Source organism: Cylas formicarius, unplaced genomic scaffold (genome assembly GCF_029955315.1).
Source record: "Cylas formicarius isolate icCylForm1 unplaced genomic scaffold, icCylForm1.1 PGA_scaffold_2__14_contigs__length_35257938, whole genome shotgun sequence".
Lineage (NCBI taxonomy): Eukaryota > Metazoa > Arthropoda > Insecta > Coleoptera > Brentidae > Cylas > Cylas formicarius.
Window position 1 is genome coordinate 22,715,586 of NW_026844319.1, and position 27,722 is coordinate 22,743,307.

Consider the following 27,722-nt stretch of genomic DNA (forward strand, 5'->3'; position numbering starts at 1 on the left):
TTAACTAATACGCTGATTCGAGTTATAGTGGCGCTGTTTCAAAAATCAAGCAAAACGTGAAATTTTGATGGGACAATTCACCTATATGTCGAAGTCTATTTTCGGGCGTTCAAATTGGGCCAGAAATCGGCATATCTTCAGTAAAACTTTCTTTTTAATTGAGTCGTTAAGAACGTGAAGTCTTTGATGATACCTTATGCTACCAGACCGGTCCCCCCACCAGCACCCCCATTCCCAAGAAACACCCAACACAAACCTAAAAAGAGTCGGCTGGCTTTTCTTCTGCCTCTTATCATTTAAAATTAAGGCAGGTCCATACCCAGATAAGTCTACTGTTTTTACAATGATCCGGTGTTAGAAACAACTTTGGCCTAGAAACAAAGTTATAGTGATCGTTGCTCACCTGAAATCCTCTTGAATCGTACACCGTTGAGCGAGAGTCTGGGCAGTTTGCACACCTCAATTTCCCACTGCACCAGACTGTCGGTGTTCGGGTCGCCGTGCACGCACAGCAACAGGAACCGTTCGCGTTGCTCGTAATCGCAGTTGTTCGCGTCGAGTACCTTGCGTATCTCCGCCATAATCTCGGCCGGATCGCGGCTGGAGGTCGTCTTCATCGACCACGTGAAACGTAGCGATCGCGGTTTCACGTGTTCGTCGTTTTGGGTCGCGCCTCCGCCGACACCGCCTCCGCCTCCTCCACCGCCGACCCTTTAATTATTGCCCGCTTAAGTACGCGGCCGACCTATTTTACACTTTGAGTGGGCAATCAAGAATGTCGAAGGGGTGGTGACGGTTATTATCGAATATAAATAACATACACGACGTAAATTAGTTAAAGTTGAACCTTTCGTTTTCGCTTTGTCTGCGTACAGGGCGTTGATTAAGTGCGTGGCGAAACTTTGAGGAATTATTGTTTGGGTAATTTTAATATGAAAAGTTATTAAATAAGCGTTTTTAGGTCTTAAGTATATATTCATTTCTTCCAGCACGGCATCACTGATCACTACTGATATCTCTCGCTTCTCCGCTATTGGGAAAGGGTATTATTTCCATTTTAACGTGACGCTTATATAAATATTTTTATGCATTTAAAAATTTCTTGTTAATTTCTCGTTAAAAGATCATCCAAAAAATGAGAAATGGTACTTTTTTAACATTTTCTTTAATAACAATGTTACAACGAACTTACGTTAACGTCTGCTTTTGCTTCTTTTTAGTTAGAAAATTGATTTTGCAAGTGAAAAAATATATTAAGATATTGCAAATACAAAGACTAATAGCAAAAATACTGCAATACTGTAAAGTTTGCAAAGACCTTGGCGATTTGAAATGGAAGACGTGTGTCACATACGGATGTACTTATGATCTTGTATGCATTTCTGTTTAGTATAAGCTATTGGAAAGTTTTAAAAAATAGTTGTGATTTACATTATCTTTAAAAGTGTGTCAAATTTGTTTAACTATTTATAAAAATTAAGAAAATTTTAATATTGTTATATTATAACCTGATACGCCAATAACGATTCATATTTAAGCAACACTCTTCAGTCCATGAAAGAAGACGTTAAAGAGTAAAAGAGCGAACAAGTTATGAGATGAAAAAAAGGAGAGGATAAGGAGAGTGGCAGAGAGAAAGGAATAAAGAGAGAGAAATTACGAGATAAAAGAGATTTACGAAAACAAAAGATAAACAAACGTGACCGAGGTTTAAAACCTGAGCCTGCGGAAAAAGGAATCACTAGTGATCAATGCGATCTTGGGCTAGGACGAATGAATTATACACTACTTAAAGTTATACGCGAGATTACAAACTACTTTGCTACACTGCACCAGCGAAAATTCAGCAATCTGTCTACTCGAGCGCGACTTACCAGTAAAAAAAAAATAACATCAAAAGAAAACGAAACGGAAAATACGAGAAACAAAAACATGGCTCCTGCACATACCCACAAGGGTAAATATCTTTATTTCGTTTTTGTAAAGAACGTCGTTTCCTGTTTTTTTCAGCGTCTGGCTAAACTTACCCTACTGAAGGTAACGGTGAGTTGCCATGTTTAACTTGTTGGCCTGGCTCTAATGCTCTGAAAATAAAAGGTCGAAAAACCATAAGAAACATAAAAAACGGGGATCGGTTTTGCGCCATTCGCAAACGAAAACCGAGTGGGGGAGAGGGCAAATGTAACGGAGTAAGAAAAGCAATTGTGAAAGCTAATAATGTGCGCGATGCCATGCGTTGCGTTCCCCGAAAGGTCATACTTAGAAGTTTTTCTTTATTCTACCACCCTTTCAACCGGAAAAATCAAACATTTCGATGTAATAATAAAAATCTATTTAACAATATATAGGACAAACATCATAAATTTTAGAACACTTTGGTAAAGGATAGTATTTACATTTAGAGTCAACCGACGGGCGGAATCAACAAAAAAAAAAAGAATAAAATACAAATAATTTTCAGTAACCTACGATTTAAAATTTTAAAAAATAAAAACAATATAATAACGGGATAGTTCTTTGTTTGAATTGAACTTTTCAAAATATCTCTCGTAAAATACTAATATCAAAAATTATAGTATATAAAAAAAAATCGACGAGTCTTCTGCGCGTGTGCGTATGTGCTTCCTCCACGATACGTGCTGATCCATCGAGAAGGGGGAGGGGCCTGACGGTGGGACGTGGGGGTTGGACGCTTGCTTACGGTTGCGCAGTCGGTCCGTCCCTCAAAAGAGACCCCATTTAATTCCTGAACGAGAAACAACTTTTGACATTGTGTTTTCTTATTGAAATTTCTTTTTTTTTGTTTCAAGGGACGAACCACCCGCGCACACATAGCAAAACCCAAAAAACGAGACCAGGCCATGACTGCCATTACGAAGCGTTACGTTAAACAGTACGTACATAATAAACTAAGACACAAATATATATATGGTCGCCATGGGACATTACACGCAGCATTAGCAATACCTCTAGTTTCAGTCAGGGCAATGTATGACTTGTACGGTTTCAATAAGCCCAGTTTGACAGCACTTTCCTCTATGGCCTTTTTTGTTCAATAAACCCGAATAAAGAATATTAAAAAATAGAAAACTTACACGGCGTAATGAGCACTGCTTCTTTACATAAACATTGTGTAGTTTCTCAGAATTACACCCCGTATAACAATAATGATACAGAGTTTCGAGCAACATTAACTACAAACGGCACATTGATTCACAATTTATTAACCATTAATAACACTTTAACCGATGGATATGTTTATGACACACATTTTGAACTAAACGTTTGTACAGTAAATGTAACGCTTGGCAACAGCGCAAATGACAAAAGCGGAAAGTAAGCAAAGCCACACATAAATAACCCAATAACCGGAGAGCCTAACCTAATTCTCATCTCAGATACAAACAGCGCAGCTTTTTTTCCATCAAAGGAAATAGACCCAGTCGAGTAGAAAGTCACCTCAACAAAATTTCGGTCATTAGACATATATCATGCCCTAATTAAACCGCAGATACAAAGGGTCCAGAGATTTTTAGCCCGGTAAATACAGCGACTGCTGTCATACTAATCCCCACCCCTTTTACGTTCCGAGTATGACCGCTGGACCGCTGCGGGTGTGATTTTGGTTTGCAAAAAAAATAGACGGAAAAAAAGCCGAGCCGATTCGGCAGGAAAATAGCAACGGTGCTGAAGCGTCTTACCTTTTCGTAAAACTCTTGAGGCTAAACTTTGCAAAAAAACCGGGCCTAGTGTGGGGCGAGTCACCGGGCGCGCCTTGCGTGTACTGCGCCCGCGGCCTCGTCTGACCCGAGTGGAAGGTGCTCCTCGCTGACGTGTTCCTCGGGAATGCCTGCTGTCTGGTCGCCGCAGGAGACGCGCTCGTACGACTATACAAAGACAAACTTTAGGAAAAGACGTTACCGAGCTGTTCTTAGATATTTCTTTTTTTGCCAAAACACACTCTGAAAATGCTTACAATACTCAAAATGATATTTTAAAATGTAAGGTTAAGATTGTTGCATGATGCTTGTGGATTAGCCATGAAACGAACAAAAGCATTACATACAGCGATGCCGATGTACATTCCGACTTTCACTTCAATACTAAAGACTTCTCGCTATTCCGGACGCAAGGGGCGTCTATTAAAAACTATTTTTCTGAAAAATGTACATCAGACACCTTGTATTCTTACGGGGTGAAACCAAAGCGTCCAAAACGTGTCTCTATGCGAATGGTATTCTCGTGGCCAGAGCTCTACCGACGACAACCTACCTAGTGCGCAGGGGATCGTTGGCGGCGGTCTCGGGGCCGCCGCTACTGACCGAAGCCGACTTGATGTGACCCTTGCCGGGCCTCAAGACGTCACCCGTAGCGGAGGATTCGGTGCTGCACATGCGATTAGCGACAAAATACAGTTATACTTTCGGTGTGGGACGGATCGGAAGTGGGCGGGGCTAGGAACGTATTACGTGGATTCGAAATTTTACGCAATTCGCGGCCAGCAAATTAGGAATCTTGCGTATAATTTCCTACGGTGGTGGTCACACTGTTAATCTCTACTGCGGCGAGAATTCAGCGATCGAACAAAGGGCTACAGATTATTTTTTGTATGCTTAAATTTAGTTGAAAATGAAATATTTTTTATGCGTGCAGTAACTGAACTTTCGCCGCACTACTGCAATTCAAGTTAGTGCCCAAACTACCATTAGTAACCCGATATAAGAAGATAATGGAGAGAAATTATTTGTTATCCCAAATGCCCTTGGTGGCGGTGCAATTGGAAGAGCTAGGTGTATAAACAGTATGAACCGAATAGTAATAACCGAGTAAATAAGATTCCAATGTTTTACCTTGCGTCATCAATTTCTGATGCAAGCACGGACATTACAATTGATTTATTTATTTATAACCGGGATCAACGTCATTACAAAACAAAAATAGTACATTAAAGATAATGGAGACTCTTAAGACAAATTACTAACTACATTTTACCGAATGAAATCAAATTATTTCCCTGATTTGCGTTTTAAACTGCCGACAAGAACAGGCTTAAATTTTCAATTTTACTATTATTTAAAATGAGAATAATAAGCATAATTAGTGCTATGAAATGGTAACGCAAAGGTGCGATTTCATCTCAAATTTCATGAACACATAAATAAATAATAAAACCATTCCAAGAAACGTGGTCTGCTCAAAAAAATTTCAATACATACGCCACAAAAAATAACGTAATTCTACAACATGTATCAGAACCTAATGAAATTAATAACTTTTTTTCAACATACCTACAAAATAAGTCAGACTGTCCAGCAAGAATAAACTTTCATAATAACAATTTCTATAAAAACAATTTCAATCCACAGTTAACAAAATTCTTAATAATATTAATACTACCGCCACCTATCCCTACTTATGTCAAAATAATGCAGCCCTCTTATTGATAAATAAATTAAGCACATCATAAATTCCTGCATTGAAACTAGCTATTTATCAGTCCAATTGAAAATTTCTCTTGGTAAACCGCTACCTAAAACATCAAATCCTTAAATTTGAATGACCATTCGTATCATAAATATTTTGCCTGCCTAGTCGAAGAAGGGTTTGGTACGTCTATAGCTTTTTAACTAATGTTTTGGACGACATTCTTCAAGCTTGTGATAATAAATTGAGTTCTGTTTTAGTGCTTTTAGGATTTTCGAAGGCATTTGATACAATTAATCACGAGCTGTTGAATGATAAACTACGATACTATGGTTTCAATGTTGAATCTTCTAATCTTGTAAATCATAGATAACTATTACTCGGAGAAGGTAGAGTTTCTATCCGGTGTCCCTTAGGCCCATTGCTTTTCGTTATTTATACTTCTGATATTTTGAGATCATTAAAATTCTGTAAAACTCAAGCCTTTGCGGATGACACACAAATTTATTGTAGCTTCAGCGCTGGCAATTATAAAGAATTTGAAACATACATTAATGATGACATTCAAACTTTAAATCAGATATCTCAAAACCACAACTTAAAACTTAATCATGTGCTATGATGTTTCAAAATAATGAGAATTTTGACTTCCTTGAAGAAGAAATTAAATATAGTGATCAGCACTCAAAATTAAATTTTAAATATTGTGACAAGAGCACCTAAAAATACATTTCAAAAATCCTTTGCCTCCATGAAAGTTTTATCTAATAATAGACATGTTTTAAGTAAACAACTGAAACGAAATTTGTGTGAATTTCTGATCCTGGTGACTGTGTCTATGGTTTTTGTTTGGATCAGGAAAGTAAGAAGTGTGTGCAGATAGTGCAGAATGCATGCATTAAGTTTGTATTTATGGTTTGAGGAAACTTGATCATGTACATTATACAATGATATAAAATGGCTCAAAATGAATGAGCGCAGAATCCTAAACTTCTCGATATTTTTGTTTAATGTAATAAATAATCCTAATGAGCCAGTTTCCATAAAAAATCGCTTAATATTTCGTAACACTGTCCACAATATTAATATTAGAAATAATTTCAAACTAACTATGCCACATCACAACACCGCAATCTTTCAGCGCTCATTTTCATGCAACGTCGTAAAGTATATCAACTTAATTCCCAATTCCCAATCAGTTTCTTGACATGTAATTACATAATTTCCAAATAAAATATACAAAATAACTAATATAGTACCTACATATCACTAAGTCCAAAATGTTATAAAATCAATTAATTCTCCTCCAATGTAAGTTTGGATCAGTAAAGGACGTAAGTAAACTTTACGTTGCCAGCAACAAAAATGTTGTATTTTCAAAGCAATCAACAATATCGTTAATACGAAATACTAAAGAGGGGTGTGAACAATCACCACCATGAGGAACACAGATGACACCCTAATATAATTTGATATGGCATTGCCTTACCTAGGGTTCTCTCCTATCCTACCCTACGCTGGAAAAGTATATAGATAACTTCCCTGAATAGACGCATGTCGCAAACCGTTAGGCGGCAGTACAGTCTATGCCCTACTTAAGTCGGATGAGAAGGATAGCGCGTGTCTGCAGTTAATGATGACGCAACGTAGAATATTGGGCGAAAGGACGACAGTATCAATCTAGTGTTGTTTCAACTAACAGATTATCACATTGAACCACTTTTACCACCGCGAATTCCGCTGCATCCCGAAATCATAATCTACGCGGTGCGTTGAAAAAAAGCTTTTCGATAGGACCTTTCCCAAATCGGAGGACTTACCCGGGAAGATCGACCGCCAAGTTGGTCTTTTCCGTGCTCTCCGACTTGCCGTCGTAGCTGATGGTGGACCGACGGCCCACCGTCGTCCCCAAAGACAGCGTCGTGTTCTTAGAAACGGTTCTAGCTTTGGCCGGCACTTGTATACCTAATTCGCGGGAGAAATGGAAAAGGACAAAATGAAAAAACGGGAAAAAACGGACAAGTCAGCGTGTCAGAACTCACTGTTCTCGGTGGTAGTTTTTGGTTGGGCGCTGGCTGGACGCGCGTTCAGACGTGCCGTGTTTTCCTTGATCGTAGGCCCATCGATGGTGTTCTGTCGCTTGAAACCCGACTGGTGGTTGTTGGTTTGGGCGGCGGCCACCTGCGGTTGCGCCCCCGTCCTCAAAGTCTCTGCTAAAATAACAACGCAACGCGTGAATCGTAACCAAACAACCTAATCGACACAAACCGCAAACCAGTCACTTTGAATACTAACCGATAGGTCCACCTGCAAAGAAAATAAATGAGATCAGTAAAGGAAGGAGACAGTACATATTAAAAAATAAACTACAAATAGTCCACAGAACCTTTTTGGTTACAGATTATTGAACAATTACTATTTCGGGAACAGCGTCTTTGTTTTGCTGAAACAACAAAAGTTTTCTTTTCTCTGAGGGGTAAATAACCAACTAAAATTTGTACACCAGAATTCTGCAAAATTTCCATGGAATCCCTAAGCTTTCAATTAATTCCATCTTATCGCATGAATCCCATAGATATCCCACAAAATTTCTCGAAATCCCGTGTAATTCTTACTGAATCCCATCAAAATACCAAAGAGAATTTGCGTGAGGATAGTATAAAATTCTTAAAATTTACATGGAATTCCACCTAACGCCACGTAATCCTACAGCAACTCCCCAGGATTCCTTTAAATCCCATATAATTCATGCGGAATCCCGCGGATATTACACGGAATTGCGTTAAAATCGCAAGGTATTCCTAAAATATACAGGGAATTTCACCTAACCCAATGGAATCCTGAAAGTACTCTATAGAATTGCTTTAAATACTATTATGTGATTTCTACTGAATCCCACGGAATTGCTTCAAAATCTCATGAAATTCCTAGAATTTACACAGAATTCCACCTTGCCCCATGGAATCCTCAATGTACCCCATAGAATTCGTTAAAATCCTATGCAATTCCTACTGAATCCCACGGAATTGCTTGAAAATCAAACGGAATTCCTAAAATTTAGGTGAAATTCTATCTAAACCATGTACCCCACAGAGTGTCATTTATTTGCACGCCATCATCGCTCGTTTTTTTTCTGACAAAAATTTTACAGGCGGAAGACTTACCACCTCAATTTGTCTAGTTCAAAATATTTACAAAGAAAATTGTGAACGTCTCGTGCACCTAGAAAAAGGGCAAGCGACTTACCGCCGCTCGACGCTCTCCTGTTTGGTTTGGCATGGGTGGCGGAGATCGATCGATGCACACCCCTGTGCGAGGGACTCTGCGCAGTCGGCTGCGGAGCGCCGACCTGCGGCTGTCCGCCCGTCATGGTCCTGAGAGATAGGCTGCTGCCGCTACGGCTACCGTCGCTCTCCGGCTGCAACAAACAATCCGCTCGTTGGACAAACTCGAACGCTGACGAGCGATATTTTTTGCTCACGTCGGTACTTTTTCTTCCCAGCAGGAGGTAAGTGGCGTAAGCGTCGTCGTACTTCTGCGAGTCTAGCGAGTTTTCGACGTCGTACCGATTGAAGCCCAGACAGACGAGTGCCTCGATCCTTTTAGGATCGTTCATGTCTTGCTCGGGCTCAACGTACGGTTTCAGTTCGTCGTTCTCGTACCTGTAAGGGATCGGGAATTAGAAACGCGCCGGCGTATTTAGAGTAAACAACGTCAACACCTAACACCAACCATCAAATTTCTACGTTCAAGTCTGCTTCGAAAAATTAGTCTCCATAGCAAAGTATAACAGAAAACAAACTAAATATGTTAACGAAAATTATACAACCTGACAACTATTACATAATTATTTTTAAATATCATGATGATTACTTCCATTTAAATATTTTGTACAGAAGCGCTAAGGTTTAGGGGCGGGGGGGAGGAGTCCATTTATTTTGACACCAAACTTTTCACCACTATGGCGACCTAATCAAAAGGTATTGTATTGTATTGTAAACTTTGTAACCCGTCAATATGCAACCTAACAGTTGGGGAGCTTAAGGTGAAAAATGGTGATATTCTATTGGTGACACTTGTTGAGTTTGACCTTAACTTGTACTAGCTAGATTGCTTGGTCGTCTGACCGACAATCTATATGAGACAATGTTGACGACATAGGCGTTCATCAAGTTGAGGTCAAATCTGTAACAAAAAACTGATCGTCCTAACGACGTGGAAGGTGCAGACCATCGACCTAGAAACGATCCCTCCCCACTCCCACGAAGAAGCAGAGCCGAGTTACCGTCTTCATGCAAAACACACAACATGTCTCTAAACTAAATACGAGAGAAAAAAATTCATAGATACCGTAAACCGTCGAGAGCGTTCGTTTCGGCCCACTACTCCACCACAACACAGTACATATTGAGTATCTGATTAAAAACTAACCCCACATACCCCTGGTTCATCCACTTGTCCTTCATGATCGTTTCGAGGCTCGCGCGTTTCGCCGGATTGAGCACCAGGAACTTCTTCAGCAGGTTCTCGCAGTCGGTGCTCATGTAAAACGGGATCCGATACTTGCCGCGTAAAACGCGCTCCCTCAGCTCCCTGAGGGTCGACCCGTCAAACGGCAAACTGCCCGACACCAGGGTGTACAGGATGACGCCCAGCGACCATACGTCCACTTCGGGTCCGTCGTATTTCTTACCCTACACATACACTTTTAGTACGATAACGTCCGAAAACGAGGGGCATTTATTTACTTGGAATAGTTCGGGGGCGGCGTATGGCGGACTACCGCAGAACGTGTCCAACTTATTCCCGGGGGTAAACTCGTTCGAGAAACCAAAGTCAGCTATTTTTATATTCATCTCGCTGTCCAACAACAAATTTTCAGCCTTTAAGTCTCTGCAAACATAAACGGATGTTAATGTTGCGGCTCAAACAATAACCGATGGATATTTTTTGCGGATTCAAAATCGGAAAAAAACGTTCAAACCGATTTTAAAGGGTTCCCGTTGTAACCCAATCCTAATTAAAATCTTCGAAGAAGTTTTATCAACTTTAATCTCTTTCTAACGGGGTCACTGTATTTTCTACAGTCCTACAATACCTACAATGATTCCTACTGACATTAAACTAAACATAAAATAAAAATCAATGCTGTCAGAAAAAATACATTTTTACCAACTAACTCAATGCAATGAAAAAGACAGGATTTCATCCTTTGACTAAAAATTTTTTCTTGCGAAAGCGAAGTTAATTTTTTCTAGTTAGTGTTAGTGTTGTTAACTTTTTTGTCTCATGTAAAATTTTTATTTAGAAGATATTACGATTCTTTAACAATTTTGTTAACGTTGAAGCGGAAAATACGAAGAGTCTAACAATATTAGTGAAATGAATTAATCTACTATTTTAGTAACACTTTCTAAACAAGCTCAATTGGCGGATAACTACATGTCATGACTAATACGCTTCGAAACCAAAAGCAAAATTCGGGGATTGATGGTTTTGTAGAGCAAAGAAACGCCTAATGAAGTCCACGAGGAGGGGGCCAAGCCGAACCATAATGTTTATGTAATCGACGTAAATGCCATTGCCACATTTACAATTAATTATTCGAGCTATAAATAGATTACAAAATATACCCTCGGAAATGTACAAGCATTTACGTCAGACATTAACTTATTTAATAAGTGACACAAATTAATAATAATAACATAATTTGTTTGAAGAGAACGTCAACTGATTGACTTGACTTTTGATTTTATCTTGATGCATAGATCCATATTAGAGATTGTCATTTGTTAATTCAGATATTTCTAAAAACGCAACTGTGCTCAGTTTGTGAAATAATTAAATATGGAAAGACCATTGTTATCCCTTCCACAGATTGAGGAGGTAATTGGTTCTCCATCCTAAATTTTACGGTGGCTGCCGATTTTTAGACATTTTATTCCCGGTACCTATGGATAATTCTCTTTTGATGACAGTACTGCACTGCGGAAACGATCTGCCTGAACTTTGCCCGCGCCTCTTTCTCTTTCATGCGACCGTGAAGCACGAGGTAGTCGAAGACCTCGCCTCCCGAGGCGTACTCCATCACCAGGTACAAAGTTTTCTCCGTTTCTATCACTTGGAAAAGCTTCACGATGTTCGGATGGTCCAGCATCTTCATTATCCTTACCTGAAACCCGATCTTGGTTAGTACGAGATCACCTCAAGCTTTGTAGATTCTCCACGATAATTGATCTTGGAAATGTTTTGGGGAAAAGTAGCGGATATGTAGAAAGGTCGAGGCCAAATGAGAAATGGCAAATAATGGAACACTGACCACACCTTCGTCTTTTCGGGAGCTCATAAAAAGACCTACTTAGACAGACAACTTTAAAGGTGATATCTCTCGCTAGTCAAACGAATACTTGTGGTCCACGCAGATAAAAGAATTGCGTGTCCTTATACACTCGACGCAGATGTGTTAATTACTCAATTACCCCTTTCCAATTTTCTGATGACGAAATACACCAATACGAAACGGGAAACGCGAAGAACTCGGACAGACGCGAAAGTAATCTGTTTGTGACGTAACGCCACTGCCTTAATTGACGAAAACAACTCGATCGCCATTAGACATTGAAATGCTAATTCAAGTTCAATGTTTCCGTTCGTGATTCTCGCTAAATGATTAACGCCAACGCAGCTAATAAGGCATTTTGTGGCGCAATTTGGTAATCTTACTTAACAACCACACGTAAAATACAAATCAAAGCACGGTTAACCAAAGACCTTTATATCGGCTTTTATTTCCTTAGAAATCTGTAATTCTTTTTTGTTCTAAGGATTCTGTCTTATCGGCAAACAGAATTAGCGGGAAAAATTCACACACAGACACAAAAGTGGTAAACGAAGAATAAGGCAGGTCTAGCACAGAACCGGGTGGGGCTCCGTGTGACGTTAAAAAAGGCAAGTAGTTAATGTCTTATACCGTGCTTGCTATAGGAACAGCTTTCTCTAGCAACACAGAAAATGAACGCAGCTGAGTCAATTTTGAGTACCATCAGACGTATTTTTAGGGAAAATTACTTCCTAAGTCTGTTGGATATGGCAACGCCGAACTGGAGAAATGACTTAACCGTCGAAGGTATATTGGGAACACAGTAATGGTGATGCTCTACTGTTTATTTGGTTCGAATTTTTCTTTTGACCATGAACTTTTTGGTGTAAATAAAGAATAAAATTTTTGCTTCTTCAAGGTACAGGTGAGAGTGAAATCTGTTTGAAAAGTGAAATGTTTAGTGTTTCTATGATGACATTTTCGGGACAACATAACATAATTGATGTATGTTTTTTTTTTCAGTATCTAGTATTATTTTTATTCTCATATTTACAAATCGTTCGAGTTCGTACAACTTCTATGTGCACAAAACCAAGTGAAAAAGATAACTTGCCCTTGGTCCTTGAGGTCTCGAGATACGATTTCATGAAAATAATATACTTACTTCCCTAAACAGCTTTTGCAGCGAGCCGGGCGTGAGTTGCGTCTTGTCAATGATCTTGATCGCCACCTCTTTGCCGGTGGGCACGTGTTTTGCCAATTTCACCTTCGCGAAGTTGCCTTTGCCGATCGTCTTGAGAAGCTTGTACTTGCCGATGGTCGGCTCGTCACCCAGCCTCGGCCTATTCCGCGTCGACGCCGAACTACTCCTCGTGGATTCCGTTGTGCTGTCATTGCTCTATATATAGGGAGAGGGGAAGGAAATGAAAATAGACGTCGCGCGCCGGTGCAGAGGCGTTTCTGTGGTTTCATCGGCCGACTTTGGCTATTCTGTGGTTCGGACTAACATGTCGGCGCAGCAGCGCAAAACACAATAAGGATCGCTTGCGTATAGATAACATACCGCATTCCTTAAGAAAAACAAAGCCTACGTCCGACGCAAATGTTAATGCCGAATTAATATTTATTAAATGAATATGGACGAAAATGTGTCACGCACATCGTGTGTAATACAGGGCGTCCCAAATTAGCGCGCTCGGATTTTCAGACAAGAGTTTTGGTTAGTTTCAACGGCATTTTGATAACACCCTGTGTACGTCGATTTGTACTTTCGTAGCCTTACGATCGAGCGGAATTAACACGTTCTAATAGAATGTTGACACTCGGTGTCGCAGCTTTAATTGCCAAAGCAAATGTTTCGGAGGCGATGACGAGCGTTTAATAAATATGATATCGGAGCGAGGAGATCTTCGCGATGCTCGTTACATTTCCGAGCTCGTGTAAATACGTTTATTTTTAATAATGCGATATTTTCCAAAAACGATAACGCAAGACGGGCGATTAGATAAGAACGGTGTCACCTTCGTACGAAACGATATTTCAATGAAGCAAGACCTGCTGATATATTTCGCTTGCTTGCCCAAGTTGTCGATTAAAATTAACTCACAAATTTTGCGACATCTTTAATTACCCAAATTACGCCAATCGCGCGACAAACCGTATCGTTTCTACGGCCGATGAGTTCTGATTATTGGTTGCATTCAAAATTAAGAAAATAAGGATTGAAAGATTTTTGAAGAATGATGAAATTCAAAGTTTCGCAACAACTTGTGGCTTGGAGAAAATAAAACTTTTTCTAAAGGTTGACGCAACCTTGAACCCGAGTGGCCTCAAAAAAACGGCCAGTATACCTTGTTACGTTCCCGCGACAGTCTTGGTTTCCGCTTCAACGCAGCAGCGTTCTTGTCTTGAACGTCTGATGCAGTCCTGTTCAGAGGCGCCGCAGCGGCGTTGCTGGACGCCTTCGCCTCTTTTACGGCCTGGTGGTCCATGCTCTTCCTCTCTTTCACGTGCCTCTTGAAGGGCCTTTCGTGTTCCATGTCGGTTTCGACGTCGCTCAAGCCCTTCGCCTGCAGATCCTCGATCTCGTTACAATGCTTGATCGGGTTCAGAATGTGACCGTGTGACTTAAGGGCGTCCTGCGACTGTTCCGACGCGGGCGGCCCCTCCGCCGCCGTCGCCGGTTTCTTGGCGGCCTTAGCGTCTCCTCCCAATATAACCTTTTTGACGAGCTCGTCGAACTTGCGCAGGTTCACCTCCTTCTTTTCCTTCTCGTTCAGCTTGGAGATGATGTCCTCTACCTGGAGCAGGTGCGACATCGTGCTGTCGTTCTGTTGGTTACTATTCAATATCAAGTTGAGTGCCACCTGCCGTGGCTTAGGCTGGGATTCGACGGCATCGTTGGTGGCGGGTGTGACGCTGTAAATATTCACATCTTTGCTTTTCTTCGGCCACTTTGTGGATTTGGGGGTGCCGATAGGCGACGTGACCGGAGACGTCAGCGGCGGGCTCTTTATCGAACCGTCCGGTACTGGTTTGTACCCGATCAGGGCGTTTTGGTTCTTGTTTAGGTCGTTGGTGGCGTTGCTCGGTGACGCTCTGGACGCGAGCACCATGCCGGTGGCCAACGTGGGGCTTTCCCGATCGCCTTTGGCTGACTGACGGTGGTGCTCGAGCGCCTCGCGGCATTTACTCGTCAACGGGTACTTTTCCTCTTTGACGTCGTGGGCGAACGCGTCCCGATAACGCTCCGAGTACTTCCCGGCGTTGGTGATCTTCTCGCGTCGATCTTTCAGCATTTTGATGCCGATGTCCGACGGGTCGAAGGTCCACGTGTCGAGCGCGCGCTTTTTAACCGCCGCTTCCTGCTGTTGCTGCTGATGGTGGTGATGATGGAGACGCTGGCGCGAATCCTCGTTCATGCTTTTAAAGTCTACGGGAACGCAAGAAAACCGGGATGATTATGGGGAACGACGGGCGAGGCTAAGGGCTGCCCCACACGACACAACAAAGCTAAAGCGAGGCTTTTGTACCACGGGCGGGCGCACAAAACACACAAACATTGACATCGGAGACGCTACAGGTTACACGATCTTAATCGTCGTTATCGTCGCAAAGTACACACATACACATTCGCGCCTTATCTATCCGTGACACGGCGTCAATTCAAGGAAACCTTATTTTCAAGCCCGTTTCAAGAATATTCGTCGATTTCGCTGTTGCAATTAAATTGACCCCCAATATATTGATTTGAGTGTGAACCAGCTAAGGTGCTACAGCCTGTCCACGATTATTTTTCTCCTTCAGACAAAACTTATTTATGTGTCAGTGGCGTCCTGTCATGACGATATTTAATGTTCTCTAAACACAACAATATTTAAAGCGATGGAGATTTTGAATTTTGCCATTGATTTATAATCCATTGGACATGCAAATAGTCGACGTAAATAGTTATGAATAGTTTGGTTCCCATTCTTCCAGAACAGAACGGACGTTCCATGATCCAAAGTCAAAGCTGTGCGACATCACTACAGGTGAAAGCTTACCTACGACAAGTTAGTATGATCTTAACTGATTATTCCACACATTAAGTAATGGAAAAACCATTTTAGATAACTGTTTAATCAATATTTAGGCACAAACACTTCTCAAATCGCAAAATCACCAACAGCAAACTACCAAATTTGACGTGCAAATTCTATGGATGTAGGATGTAAAAGGGTCTTTTGGATATAATATCTTTGATCCATGCTGACCATTGAATATTCAGAGATATTTTCGTCATATTATATTAAAGTGAAAAGCCAAAATAAGTACTGGTTGCACAAAGCATTTCTTAAATTTGCGGTTCGTGAGGAATCAATTTTTTATATTCTCCATCCAACGCGAAAAATGGTTCAAAAAACCACCAAAATACACGAAAACGTAAAGAAAAAATCCTCAAAAGCACATATGTAATAATAAAAATGGATTTGTATGTTCGCAATAACCTTGGCCAAAATCTCTGGTCAGAGTGTGATCTTTTCAACTGTTATATTTATTGCGTGTACATACTTAAGTCTAGTTTTTTTTATTATTTATACTGCAAACTGGCAATGACTACTAGGATCATTCGACTATAAGTCGAGGTTCGTATCGAAAGTTTGGATTTCTTCACGGCGACAGAGAAGCGTACCAACATAACCTTAAAAAAAGTTTTGTTTAAATTTTTAAATTAATCTTGCCACAATTTTTTAATGATTCCGACAATAATGCTGCTGGAAATTTGAAATAATTGGACACTGATGGACAAAATAAATTATCATGGATGATCATTATTATTTTGCGAAACATTTGATGAAACGAATTATGACAGATATGAATGTCAAAAATGGAGATTTCAAAACGGTGCTGGGGAGAACTTAAAACGAATCGAAACCTCGCACGAAACGCCTCAGGATACGCTGTAACTGTATTTTTAATCAGATCGGACATATCTGGCATGATTCAAATTCAATTAGTAGAGAAACCGAGTACTTTTCCAATAAGCACATAAATTTAACAAATGCGTAAGACAAATTCCGTTACAAATATAATAATTAATACTGAAGCCCTTAGCAATTACTTCTGGCATAGTTTAAAGAAACTGAGCGCTAGCTAAGTTCAAGTACAGGGAGCAGTTGCGTTTCAATAGCAGCGGTGTCGACTAAATTTTATTGCACTCAAACGGATCGGAGAATATTTCCGAAACGGACTATATACCTGCCGCTGCGGTGGTGGCGAAAAAATCGCCAGGAACGCGCCAGCCCTAGCACATCCTTCGCGTTCTCGATCCCCCAATAGCGGAAAAACGCGAACCAACCGATAATAATAATATCCGAAAGGACGAAAAAAAAAACTACGCCAACACACGACGACGTCCACGACTGCGGGACGAGGCGTGTCACCGGCGGCCCGTCGTTATCAAAATCGATCCCGAGGATTTAATCTCGATCAGCAACGATCGCGAGCCGAGCCAATCGAATAGTAGACTGCGGTTCACGTACAGAGCACGGGGGGACGTGGAGCGAGAAAAAAAAAGTTATAATGTGGCAATATTAATATGAGTGCGCTCGCCGTCAAGGTCGCGCCCATTCGATTGTTACTTTACCATTTGTTTCGATGCGGGTTTTCTCAGGCGACCGCGCGGATACTGTCAAACGATCTGCCGTTGATATATATATATTTTTTAATTCCGCAGAACGGTACTCAAACAGTTGAGGCGCACCGTTCACCATAAGGTGTACCCAATTAACGTGGCTTTCATACGATTTTACTTTTGGCACAGGTGTATGGTTTGTCTCGAAGTATAAGTATATGATGAGTAAAAATAAAGTTAGCTGACAATGCCCATAAATCTCCAAACCGGTAGGCATTAAACGACAGAAGTGCTTTAACAAAATAAACATTATTGTTTATTTAGGTAGTTACATTCTTGTAAAACAACTTTTCCAAAACTTACTGTAAAAAGGACTATGTAATACTGAAGTTATCCTTTGATATTGCCACCAAAAAGATATGGCACGCTTCTTTAATAAACGAAGAATAGAAAAAGTCCAAAACTTGTGCTCAAGACTTATTTTTAGAATACGTCCGGTGTCCCACAACATGTTGCCATTTAGAAAGCTTTATAAAATAATTACTACGTCTGAAACGCCAAAGTACTTCCATAAAAAACTGATGTTTTGTATTTGAATCCATCAACTGCTGACAAAACGGATTTCCTTAGAATTCCAAAACACAAGAAACAAAAGATATTTTCCTACCTACCTCGTTTATTTGTCAATAATTATAATATTTTTGGTTTTGACCAATCGATGCTTACACTTAACTAAATTAAAACAACTCTTAGAGTATCACCATATTTGGGTTAGTTTAATATTTTATTACGTTTAATATGGTACAAATTTATAATGGTTTTATAGATTTGCATTACCTATAATAGGCTAGAATTAGGTTTTACATTCTTTCTCTTTAAAACAATGCATCACTAATATATCACGCGACATATTAACATGCCTAAGAGGCAACACTCAAGAAATTAAATATTTATTGAGGTAGGGTCCCTCAAAAAGCAACACAATGTACTTTGAGAAACACCATACAAAAGTTGTAAAATTAAAAAAGTTGTGTGGAGTGGTGGGGATTTCGTTCACTAGGACCCAATTTAAATTGGGCAATATTTCACGAAGGTAATGAAAATCCTAATAATAAGAAAAATTTTAGTATGTGGTGTTAATCTATAGTGTCCAAATTCCATTCCAATAAAAAAACAACTGTAATAATTACCCTTATCAATGATCCGAACGAAGAAAATATTGAAATATGTCCTACAATGCCCGGATTTGAAGAGGTCACGTATTCAAATTATGACAATTTTGATGCAGCTTGGACAATATGAATGTAGGTTTACAGTAAAGAGAGATTACTTCATCTCGTGGAGAAATAAATAAAGATATATAAGCTATAATTTTTTGAAATATGAAGTGGAAGATATAGCAGAAAAGAGCAGAAATTTAAAATTAAAATATGCAAAGCTGCGGTTCGTCCAAGCCTTTATAAAAGTGGCCATAGGGAACTGGTGAGTCTTGATAACGTGTGATTGATTGAATGGAAGAAGGTGACTTTTAGTAACCTGTAATAAATTGTATATTACGTCCACTATTGTAAATTCTACAGGATGAACACAGGTCCCCTAAAAAATTATTATTTTATTTGATTTTATGACTTTCGTGTTAACTATTTCTTTTTACATCCCATATGCAAACCTTTCTTGTATTTATGACCATTATTTTTTAACGGATAATGATTCTTTAAATTAATTGAAAACTGGGTGATCCTAGGTGCATTTAACAAAGATGGCAAAGCTCAAAGCCAAATTATTAAATTCGCATAAAATTACTCGTACTTTTACAGGTTCCCAAAACATTAACAAACAAAAATGACCTCTTTAAGCCTAACGCTAAATACAATGAATACGATGTGGACCTCGGGTAATAAGATATTCTAGATACGAGGCTAAAACATGGCGAACACTCTGTATTTTAATCGGACCAGGTAGTAAATTTGAAACGTGGCAACGGCGCGCGCTTGGAATATGATCTGCGCTAATCCCCCGTTTAAGGGCTTGTCGAATCTACGTAACTAAGTATTTCTTTGGCTAAAACTGTCTACCCTGATGTGCAATCTAAAAGCGCGAATTCAGATAACACGCGACCGCAGTTAAATAATAATCGTCAGCGTCATCACGTGTATACCGCCGCCAATTAAACCCAATAAAATTGAACGGTTCGCGTCGTTGGCGTCGCGACCGCTCGACGTTAACTTAACGTTTACGGAATACGCAACGCCGAACATTATGGTAGACGCAAATTCGTTGAACGGAAATAGCAAGCGTATGGATTTTAATTCGCCTTTAGGCCGTACCTCGCGAAAATTGTAATCATACTTTCGCGTAACAAGGAAGGAGCTTTGCTTTCCAATTGTTTTTACGGTAGGTTACGTTAAAGTGTCGGGTTAACTATGTTTCCTTTAGTTTTTTACCCAATCACTGTTTATCGCAATAGAAAATGTAATTGATACTAGTTGTACGAAGCACAAGCGAATTTAGTTTGAATCAGAACCTTGTAAGAACCATTTTGTTACTATAACCGTAAATAATCAATAAGCACCTAGGGCATCGACTCATTTAAGTTCCAGGGCACTGAACGTACCATCAAAAATAAAGAACTTTGACGTATTTAATGGAAGCGACGGTTTTAACAATTGTTTTTCAAAATCAGTGTTAATTTTCTTTTACTAAAAATAAATGAGGTCGTAATATTAATTTTACTTCAATTTTATGAAGCAGAATTCAAAATACGTTCGCATTATATCGAGCATCTAATCTACATATTTTAACCTAACCATCCATAAATAAAAAAATGTACAACGGTTAACCATCGACTTTTGTAAATAGTTGTGAAAGGCTGAACAAGTGCATTTTTAACGAACAGAAACGACGAATTTAGAAAATAATGGAGCCGATAAATAGTCGTTTTCTCTAAGTGACGAAAAGAACATCTATAAAAAAAATTACTCAGAAGTCCATATTAGGAAAACAGACGTCGTCGATGCAGTTGGCGTTTTTTAGAGTAACCCATCAAGAGAAGGTTAAACTTTTATATCGAAGAACTCTTTACCTTCGACTCCCACGCAATGTCGTTACGCGATGACGCAACTTCATTATCCGATTATTTATTTATAGCCTATGGCGTCTATTCCCGTATTAACATAATCGATACAACTAGCCCTTAATATAATAACTAACAAATTATATCTTTGGAATATATATAGCAGTTTAACGCTACCTCCATTTTTTCTATAATCCGACTGACCGGCAAACATGGGTCCCACTTGCCTATACGAATACAAATACAATATAAAAAGTGTATACAGTGTTATTACGTTTGTATGCAGACGGGAACCGCGGCGACCTGGAAAGCGGGCCACCAATTCGCGTAAGGATATACGGGTTACGAAGAAATTTTTAGGTTATCACGTCAAGAGAGAGGAAACAGCAAGACTCCATTTTTGGGTTCGGACGACTTATGAAAATTGATATTTGGTGCGTGACCAGAACGGTAAATCTAGCGACAGCGTATCATGGTCGCTTGGTCATAAATATGGGAGGGCAAAATGGTCGTGTAATTACTTAAATGCGTGGACCCTACCCAGATAGGGCGCAACAATGTCAATGTCCGCCGGTCAGAAGTCCAAGGACGCCATTTGACCGATTACCTACATTTCTTTAATTAAATCATAAAAATACAAGAGATAATTAATATTTCAGTACCAGTAATTAATAGATAATAATTTTCGGTAGTGTCAAGCAATACCAATAATTTGGTACTAAGGTGAAATTGTGCGTTGTCGTTTTTTCATTATAATTCTTGTGATCCAAAACTCCGCAACCTACCCAATTTTGTACACCAACAATTCTATTGTCTATATATGGAATGAATTTGTTTTAATATAACTTTTATTATCACCTTGTAACAGTGAGACCCAATCGAGTGCTGTATTTCGCAAACAATTCGTCGGAGAGATTTAAAAAATCTCTAAACTGACCAAAAGAAGACCGCCAAACATATTTTCGGATTTCTAAGTCGCCGGGGGAAGTAACAGATAACTTAAATTTTTAAAAAAATGTTTAGGGATTTTTTGACGTATCTGTTAAAATAAAGTGGTGGAGACTATTCAATATATTTTTAAAAAACAATTGTTTGAGCTAAGAATACTTTTATTCACCTCACCTCTCACCATTTTAATTTCATTTAAATAAAAAAAGTTTTAAACAAAAAATAATTCGAAAAAAGCTTAGTTTCAAAAAGCATATCTTTTTTGGTACATTTACTGAGCGGAATTCAGAGAAAATCACTTTAAAAGTTTAAGGTGGCGGCTACGCCCCTTGGCGACTCTCTAGCGAATGTATTTTCCGCGGTCTTCTTTAGTAATAACATTTTTTTATCGCAAGATATACAACATTCTATAAAACCAGGACATTAAAATCATAGATGGCTTCGTCCTCGCGCACCTATTAAAAGGAAATACTTATTAGTTATTGAGTTATAATGGTTGGTGCGCACTTACGTAATACACAATTTCCAGCACCTTAGAAAATAATTTGCAACCTCAAGAAAGCGTTATTTTCTTTATTAGTGTTATTCATTCGCTCATTTGCGTATCAATCGACAAATAGACTGAGGAGACTTTTTCAGATTGCGTAATTTGGTTCGGCAAAATCGTTCATCTCCAAATAAATGCACCGACGAAACAACCAATTTCCCTCCCTATTACCAATTCGAGTCGGCGGAAATAAACGCCAGATTGATCTGTCGAGGCCGTTTTAGCAAAAACGGGCGGCACCATCCATCGGCCGAAATGATAAAACGACCCTTTCGAACTTTACATGATAATTGGCTATAATTACGAACGCAAGTACATTGGAGAAATATCGGCAAATTTTCCAGAGTGCTTTCATCTCACAAATACGAGACATCTTTTAAAAACGAACGTCCCATATTTTCTGCGTAGGAGTTTGTTCAGCAGATTGTGGCGACTGGTGGCAATCGTGGAGGTGATAAAGTCTTTTATACGTATCGCAATTATAAATTTTTTTAATGGATTTAAGGGCAGTAACAATCGGTGCGCCTCAGGAGGCAGACATTTTTCGCGTATGCCCCTAAATTTCACACACTAATCTGCACTTTACCGTCATTTTCCTTCAAAACAACAGACTTAACTCGAAAAGGTCACATAAAAATTGAAAATGAGGAATTGACGAATTGACAGAAGCCATGTTTGTTGCTGAAGGCCGCTAGGTCTTACTGGTTTAAGCGAAATTTGGTTGAAAAGGAGATTTTGAATCGACCGCACATGCGCATACTGAATGGCTCATCTTAACATTCTTGTCATGGTGGCGTTCAAAATTCTTGTGTTCTATATTGATCATAATGTCGTTAAAAGAGAAACATTTTATCGCTTATCAATCCATTTTGCCTCAGTCCGAAATTTTCAATAAACGCATATTTTACGATCGGCAGATGACGAAACAGTCAGGTCAACATTTAAAAATATTAAATCGATATTAAGGCGGATGCGCAGGGAACAAAGAAATACCACATTTAGCATCATGCTTCCGCCCGAAACTTTTCAAATCATAAAGTTAAATTTTTAAAAATTATTCTTCATTGACTGCGGATATTACTCTCCAAAACTGGTATGTCAAAACATGTTTTCGAAATGGAAACATTTCCCTTCACCTTTTACCGTTACCTCTAGACCATTGTGGAAAATTCTGAAAGATCAATTTCCTTTACGAATTCTTCATCCGATGTTGCTCTTCCATTTCATACAACAACATATTTTCTTTACATTTTTGTAGCGCACTTTATGAAATCGCCTTTCTCTCTCAGTTAATATGGGTCTAATTAACGGAGCGAAGCATCGGCCCGGGCAGTTTTATATCTTTCTTTTCTATTATCATCCACTGCCCCGCATAATCGCTGAATTACAAAAAAGGAAACCACGGGCACATACAACAACACTCAATGCAATTAACGATAAGTGACAATAAAATTATACATCGCATGCGGTAATTGTGTGACGAAATTGGATCGACAAGGTGAAACTGAAATTACATGCCTGTCCATCGCATTTTATATAATTCAACACGATTCGAAACTCCTGTTACTGAGTTGCTGAAAATGTGAGATTCGATTGCTCAAAAACTGTTTTTTTATAACAGAGGAAAAAAACTTTCCTTGGTGGGGTCAAACGGGAGAAAGGAAGAAGCCTCTCTTCTTCTAGCGTAACGCGAAGATACGATCCCCAGACTATCATCAATGTAACCAGAGGTTTCTTGCAATCTTCTTCTAGATCTTTTTTTTGTGTACTAGTCGTCATGCCGTTTATTTCGGTTCAGGACTTCTTCGACTTCAGCTTTGGTTCTACAATGTTGTGTGTTGTCTTTTATTTAGTTTCAATTCTGCTTGAACTCGCAGATTTGTCAACAGACTGTCCGACTTAAGCAAAGGTTTACAGTGCGCGCCACTAGTATAGTACTACTTTCAGCAAATCCTCTAGAGTATAAGCATAAGCAAATCGGTATGGACGCTTCGCTAATAATAATGAGAATCTTTCCCTACTGACTTTTCTAGAGACGTTTGACACATAATTCACTGCCAAATTTTTGGGACCTACAAGGGCTCTTTTATGGATGGTCATTGATAGCATTAATTTGCTGACTTATATTTACGATATTGTCCTACTAGCGGGGTCAACCTCATTATAGCAACTTTTTCGAAAGTTTTGCACTCTGCAATTGTGAATGTGAATAGTCTTAATGTTTTCTCATATTCCAATATTCCTACTTTATCAAACCATATCTGAACCACTGAATTTTCGATACCTTTATTTCTGCGGGGATTTAGATAATTGAGTAAAACTAATTGTTAATAAATGTCATGTTCCCCGAACATTTCCGAAGCTGTCCGAATTGATACCGAAGAACGCGACGTACGTTTTACGCTTAACGTCTCGAGGCAATAATTTAATATCGTCCCTAGAGCCTTACAAAATCGCGCAAAGTTGAGGCACCGCGACACCCAGTATACGATGTCGGTAGAAGCGTTGCGGCAGCAGTTAACGTATCACGTTGCGAAACCGCAATCATATACATTAGCGATTGTAATTAGTCTATATTATATGACGCAAATCGACTTTCTGCCGTCGCGGATGGAAGAACGGCAGCGGACAAACAAATAATAAAAAAGTTTTCAATCTAGATACGTTTTAATTAGAATTTGGGGCGCGAGCTCGCGAACCAGGCAACAATTTTCCAGTTAGTTTGCCAATTTCGGCTACGCCAGCGGTTTAAGGTTTACTTGCCGCTTCGGAAATTGCCTTTGATTTTTGTTTAATCCCGAGTTAACGTCGATATTCGTCATCGTCTCCATTTCGCAATGGAAATATGACAAGTGCTGCTGGGCGATGACGAATCATTCGCGGCGGTAATTATATTACGGCTTAAACCTTGAGATGCGCGTGTCGGAATGGTAACCACAGAATAGCCGGTCTACAGGCTCACGGAAATCATCACCTTTTTGTTGCCTTTGCCGTTACCGATGACGCAGGGCAGACCCTCAATCATGTTCACTACCATGCCACCGTTCCTAGACTGGGGATGGACCACGTGGTTGTGATGGTAATGATTGTGGTGGGCGTTTGGTTTGTGTGGCACGATCTTCTCCGCGTGCGCGCTCGCCGTCGACTTCGACCGTTTCAGCAGCCTCATCATGTGATTTTTTATCGTTATTTGCTACAATCGAGGACCGCAAATGTAGAAGTTGCATAATTTATCCCCTTTATCTGGTACCGTTTCGTATTATTTTTTAATAAAATATTTATATCTATCGTTGCCAGTGTGTACGGTAGTAAACAAGAAAAACAAGACAAATTACTTCACGGATTTACCTATATGCGGGAAACGTCATTTTTTTAGTAATAAGAATTCTATGTGGATATTCTGCACTTAACAGCGACATGCATTGTTTTAAGATACAATGTATACAAGTATCAAAGTTTTTCTTTTGTACCTATTTAAATGCACTCATGCTATTTTGACGTTTGTAACGTCTGATGGTCCTGTTTACATCGTGTCCTTCAATGTGCTATTTTTCAAAAATGTACTCAAAGGATTTGCTAACGATTTATGCAAAAATATCGAGCGAGCAAAATTCCTATAGGTAAATCCATGAAGTACAGAGGAACGAATCCAACTACCTGACTCTTCTTGATCTGACTATACTTGTTGGAATTGGTTTTGACGGCGGCTGCGGCGGCGGCAGCATCTAGCTTGGAACTACCCAGCGCGGACACCTCCAGCATGTTAAGACTACTGGCCGATTATTGTGGTAAAGAGCGATTTTCACATTCCGGAGAAAGTCACTGCTGGCGAGACGACTCGTGTTACAATTTCAGCGCGCATGTCAACAAAACCCGACGTCTAGATACACCCCACTGATTTAAGCTACCCGAGCTTTCGCACTTGCGTGTTAAACAAATGGATATGAATTCATTTAAAACTCGCGCCAAGCTAGGCAGTTTCAAAGTACGCACTTTTACTTTTTTAACGTTTTACTTGATTTCCAAGTATTTTTGTTTTGCCAAACCACTTTGCGGGAATCGCTTAACATTCCATTAAACAAATGCAAAATCAACAGGCAGAAAACAACAATCACCGAAAGAAAAGTTAACCTTTTAATCGCAGATCGTTGTGAGAAGCTTTGGGGCTGAACTTAGACGGGTGTACGTAGACGGGCGGGCGGAAAAATTTGTGCACTGCACCCGAAGCGAACGACGGTTTTGCGCGATTTAAAAATTTCCGGTCTGCGTCGCACGCACCAAGGACGATAGCTCAGGAAGGCCGCCCGGTATTTTAAAGAGCGAATGAATAACAAATGCCATTATAATTCTGTTTACCAAATAAAAGTGCACCTGCTTTTGTTCCGACCGACAGGTTCTGACGCACGCTGTTCTGTAGCAAAAGCCGGCAACGCGATCCGATGAGATATCGGCGGATATGTTATTATTATTATTACATCGATTAGTTAATATGATTTAGCATCGCGATTTTTTTAATAATATCGCTGACGCCGTTCGATGCGATTAATAATAATCATAACCTGGATGAAGCAAAACGTTATTTGCTTTTTTGCGTTTTTTTTTTATGTATATATATATATATATATATATATATATATATATATATATATATATATATATATATATATATATATATATATATATATATATATATATATATATATATATATATATATATATATATATATATATATATATACAGGGTGCCTTACCTTCCACAAATCAGTGACATTTTTATTATTAACGGATGATGATATTAGTGTTTCCCATCCCGAGATCCCGAAATATTTTTTTTATAATAAATCTTGACAAGGACCCCTCTGACTCCAAAGACGAGTTGCCACTCAGCGGACTGAAACCAGCTGAAAATATGAGTCTCAAAAACGAACTAGATACAACAACAACCAATACAACTGAAGGGAAAATCTGATGATGTTTTAAAAGTGGTAAAAACAGAAATGGCCCTATTTGAAAATGGTGGATTGCGCGGTTCATTTTTATAGCGGTGCCATGAACTCTTGCTTATAGTTCAACCCACCAGTCCAGAATCAGAACGAGTCTTTTCTTATGCGTCATCCATTGCTATAAGCATATGATCTCGGTTAGCGGATTCTACTTTCGATTCACTGGTGATTCTCAGGCATTTCCTTTCTAAGTAATCGGAGTTCTAATTTTGATTCGTTTATTTTCTTTGTTTAAATTTGTGTTCATATATTCATATATTATAATATTTTAAAATGTATTACGTATTATATTAGTTACGATACAATACATATTATATTTCAGTAAGCAAAAGTTATTTTCCTTTTCATGATTTCGAAATTAATCCTGGAACTGAAATTAAAAATTCAGAACCCTTTGATTTCTTGCCTTTAAGTAGTTGAATGCGAAAGACTCGCCGACAATATTGTATTTTATTTAAATTGAGACTGAGTTACTAATAAATCTGGAAAGTCTCGTATTAGTCCCGTTCCCGCAAATCGACGAGCCGACATAAAATGCTGAGAGGTGGGGAACCATCAAGAAGATCTATATCAACTTCATATCAACATATTAACGAGTTATCTTTAAGAAACTACTGTGATTCAACGGTGGATAACAAAAAAAAAAGTTAGGTCGGGACTAAACCATAAAAGATAAAACACAGTAACAATGTGATATGAAGAGTCTAGCATAACAATAGATTATTCTTTTTCAATTTACATGTTGTTTGGCCGCTCGCCCATTGGCGATTTTTGTCGAACCTTTAGACTTT

General features: G+C 39.2%; 1 protein-coding gene across 14 annotated transcripts in view; it reads right to left on the bottom strand.

The window, feature by feature from the left end:
- Positions 1-27,722, bottom strand: part of LOC132698564 (serine/threonine-protein kinase MARK2-like) — a 44,538-nt gene that overhangs the window by 2,231 nt on the left and 14,585 nt on the right. Inside the window, exons 2-16 of one of the 14 annotated variants that reach the window (XM_060664736.1) lie at positions 25,586-25,750; positions 24,903-25,121; positions 12,909-13,142; positions 11,376-11,596; positions 10,173-10,317; positions 9,856-10,118; positions 8,906-9,086; positions 8,671-8,842; positions 7,720-7,731; positions 7,467-7,637; positions 7,245-7,389; positions 4,273-4,386; positions 3,702-3,887; positions 2,028-2,084; positions 404-711 (exon numbers count right to left, since the gene is read on the bottom strand). In XM_060664736.1, coding sequence (XP_060520719.1) covers positions 404-711; positions 2,028-2,084; positions 3,702-3,887; positions 4,273-4,386; positions 7,245-7,389; positions 7,467-7,637; positions 7,720-7,731; positions 8,671-8,842; positions 8,906-9,086; positions 9,856-10,118; positions 10,173-10,317; positions 11,376-11,596; positions 12,909-13,142; positions 24,903-25,121; positions 25,586-25,690 — 2,533 coding nt within the window. In that variant the 5' untranslated portion in view covers positions 25,691-25,750. The other 13 variants (XM_060664737.1, XM_060664738.1, XM_060664728.1 and 10 more) reach the window with 13 other exon arrangements.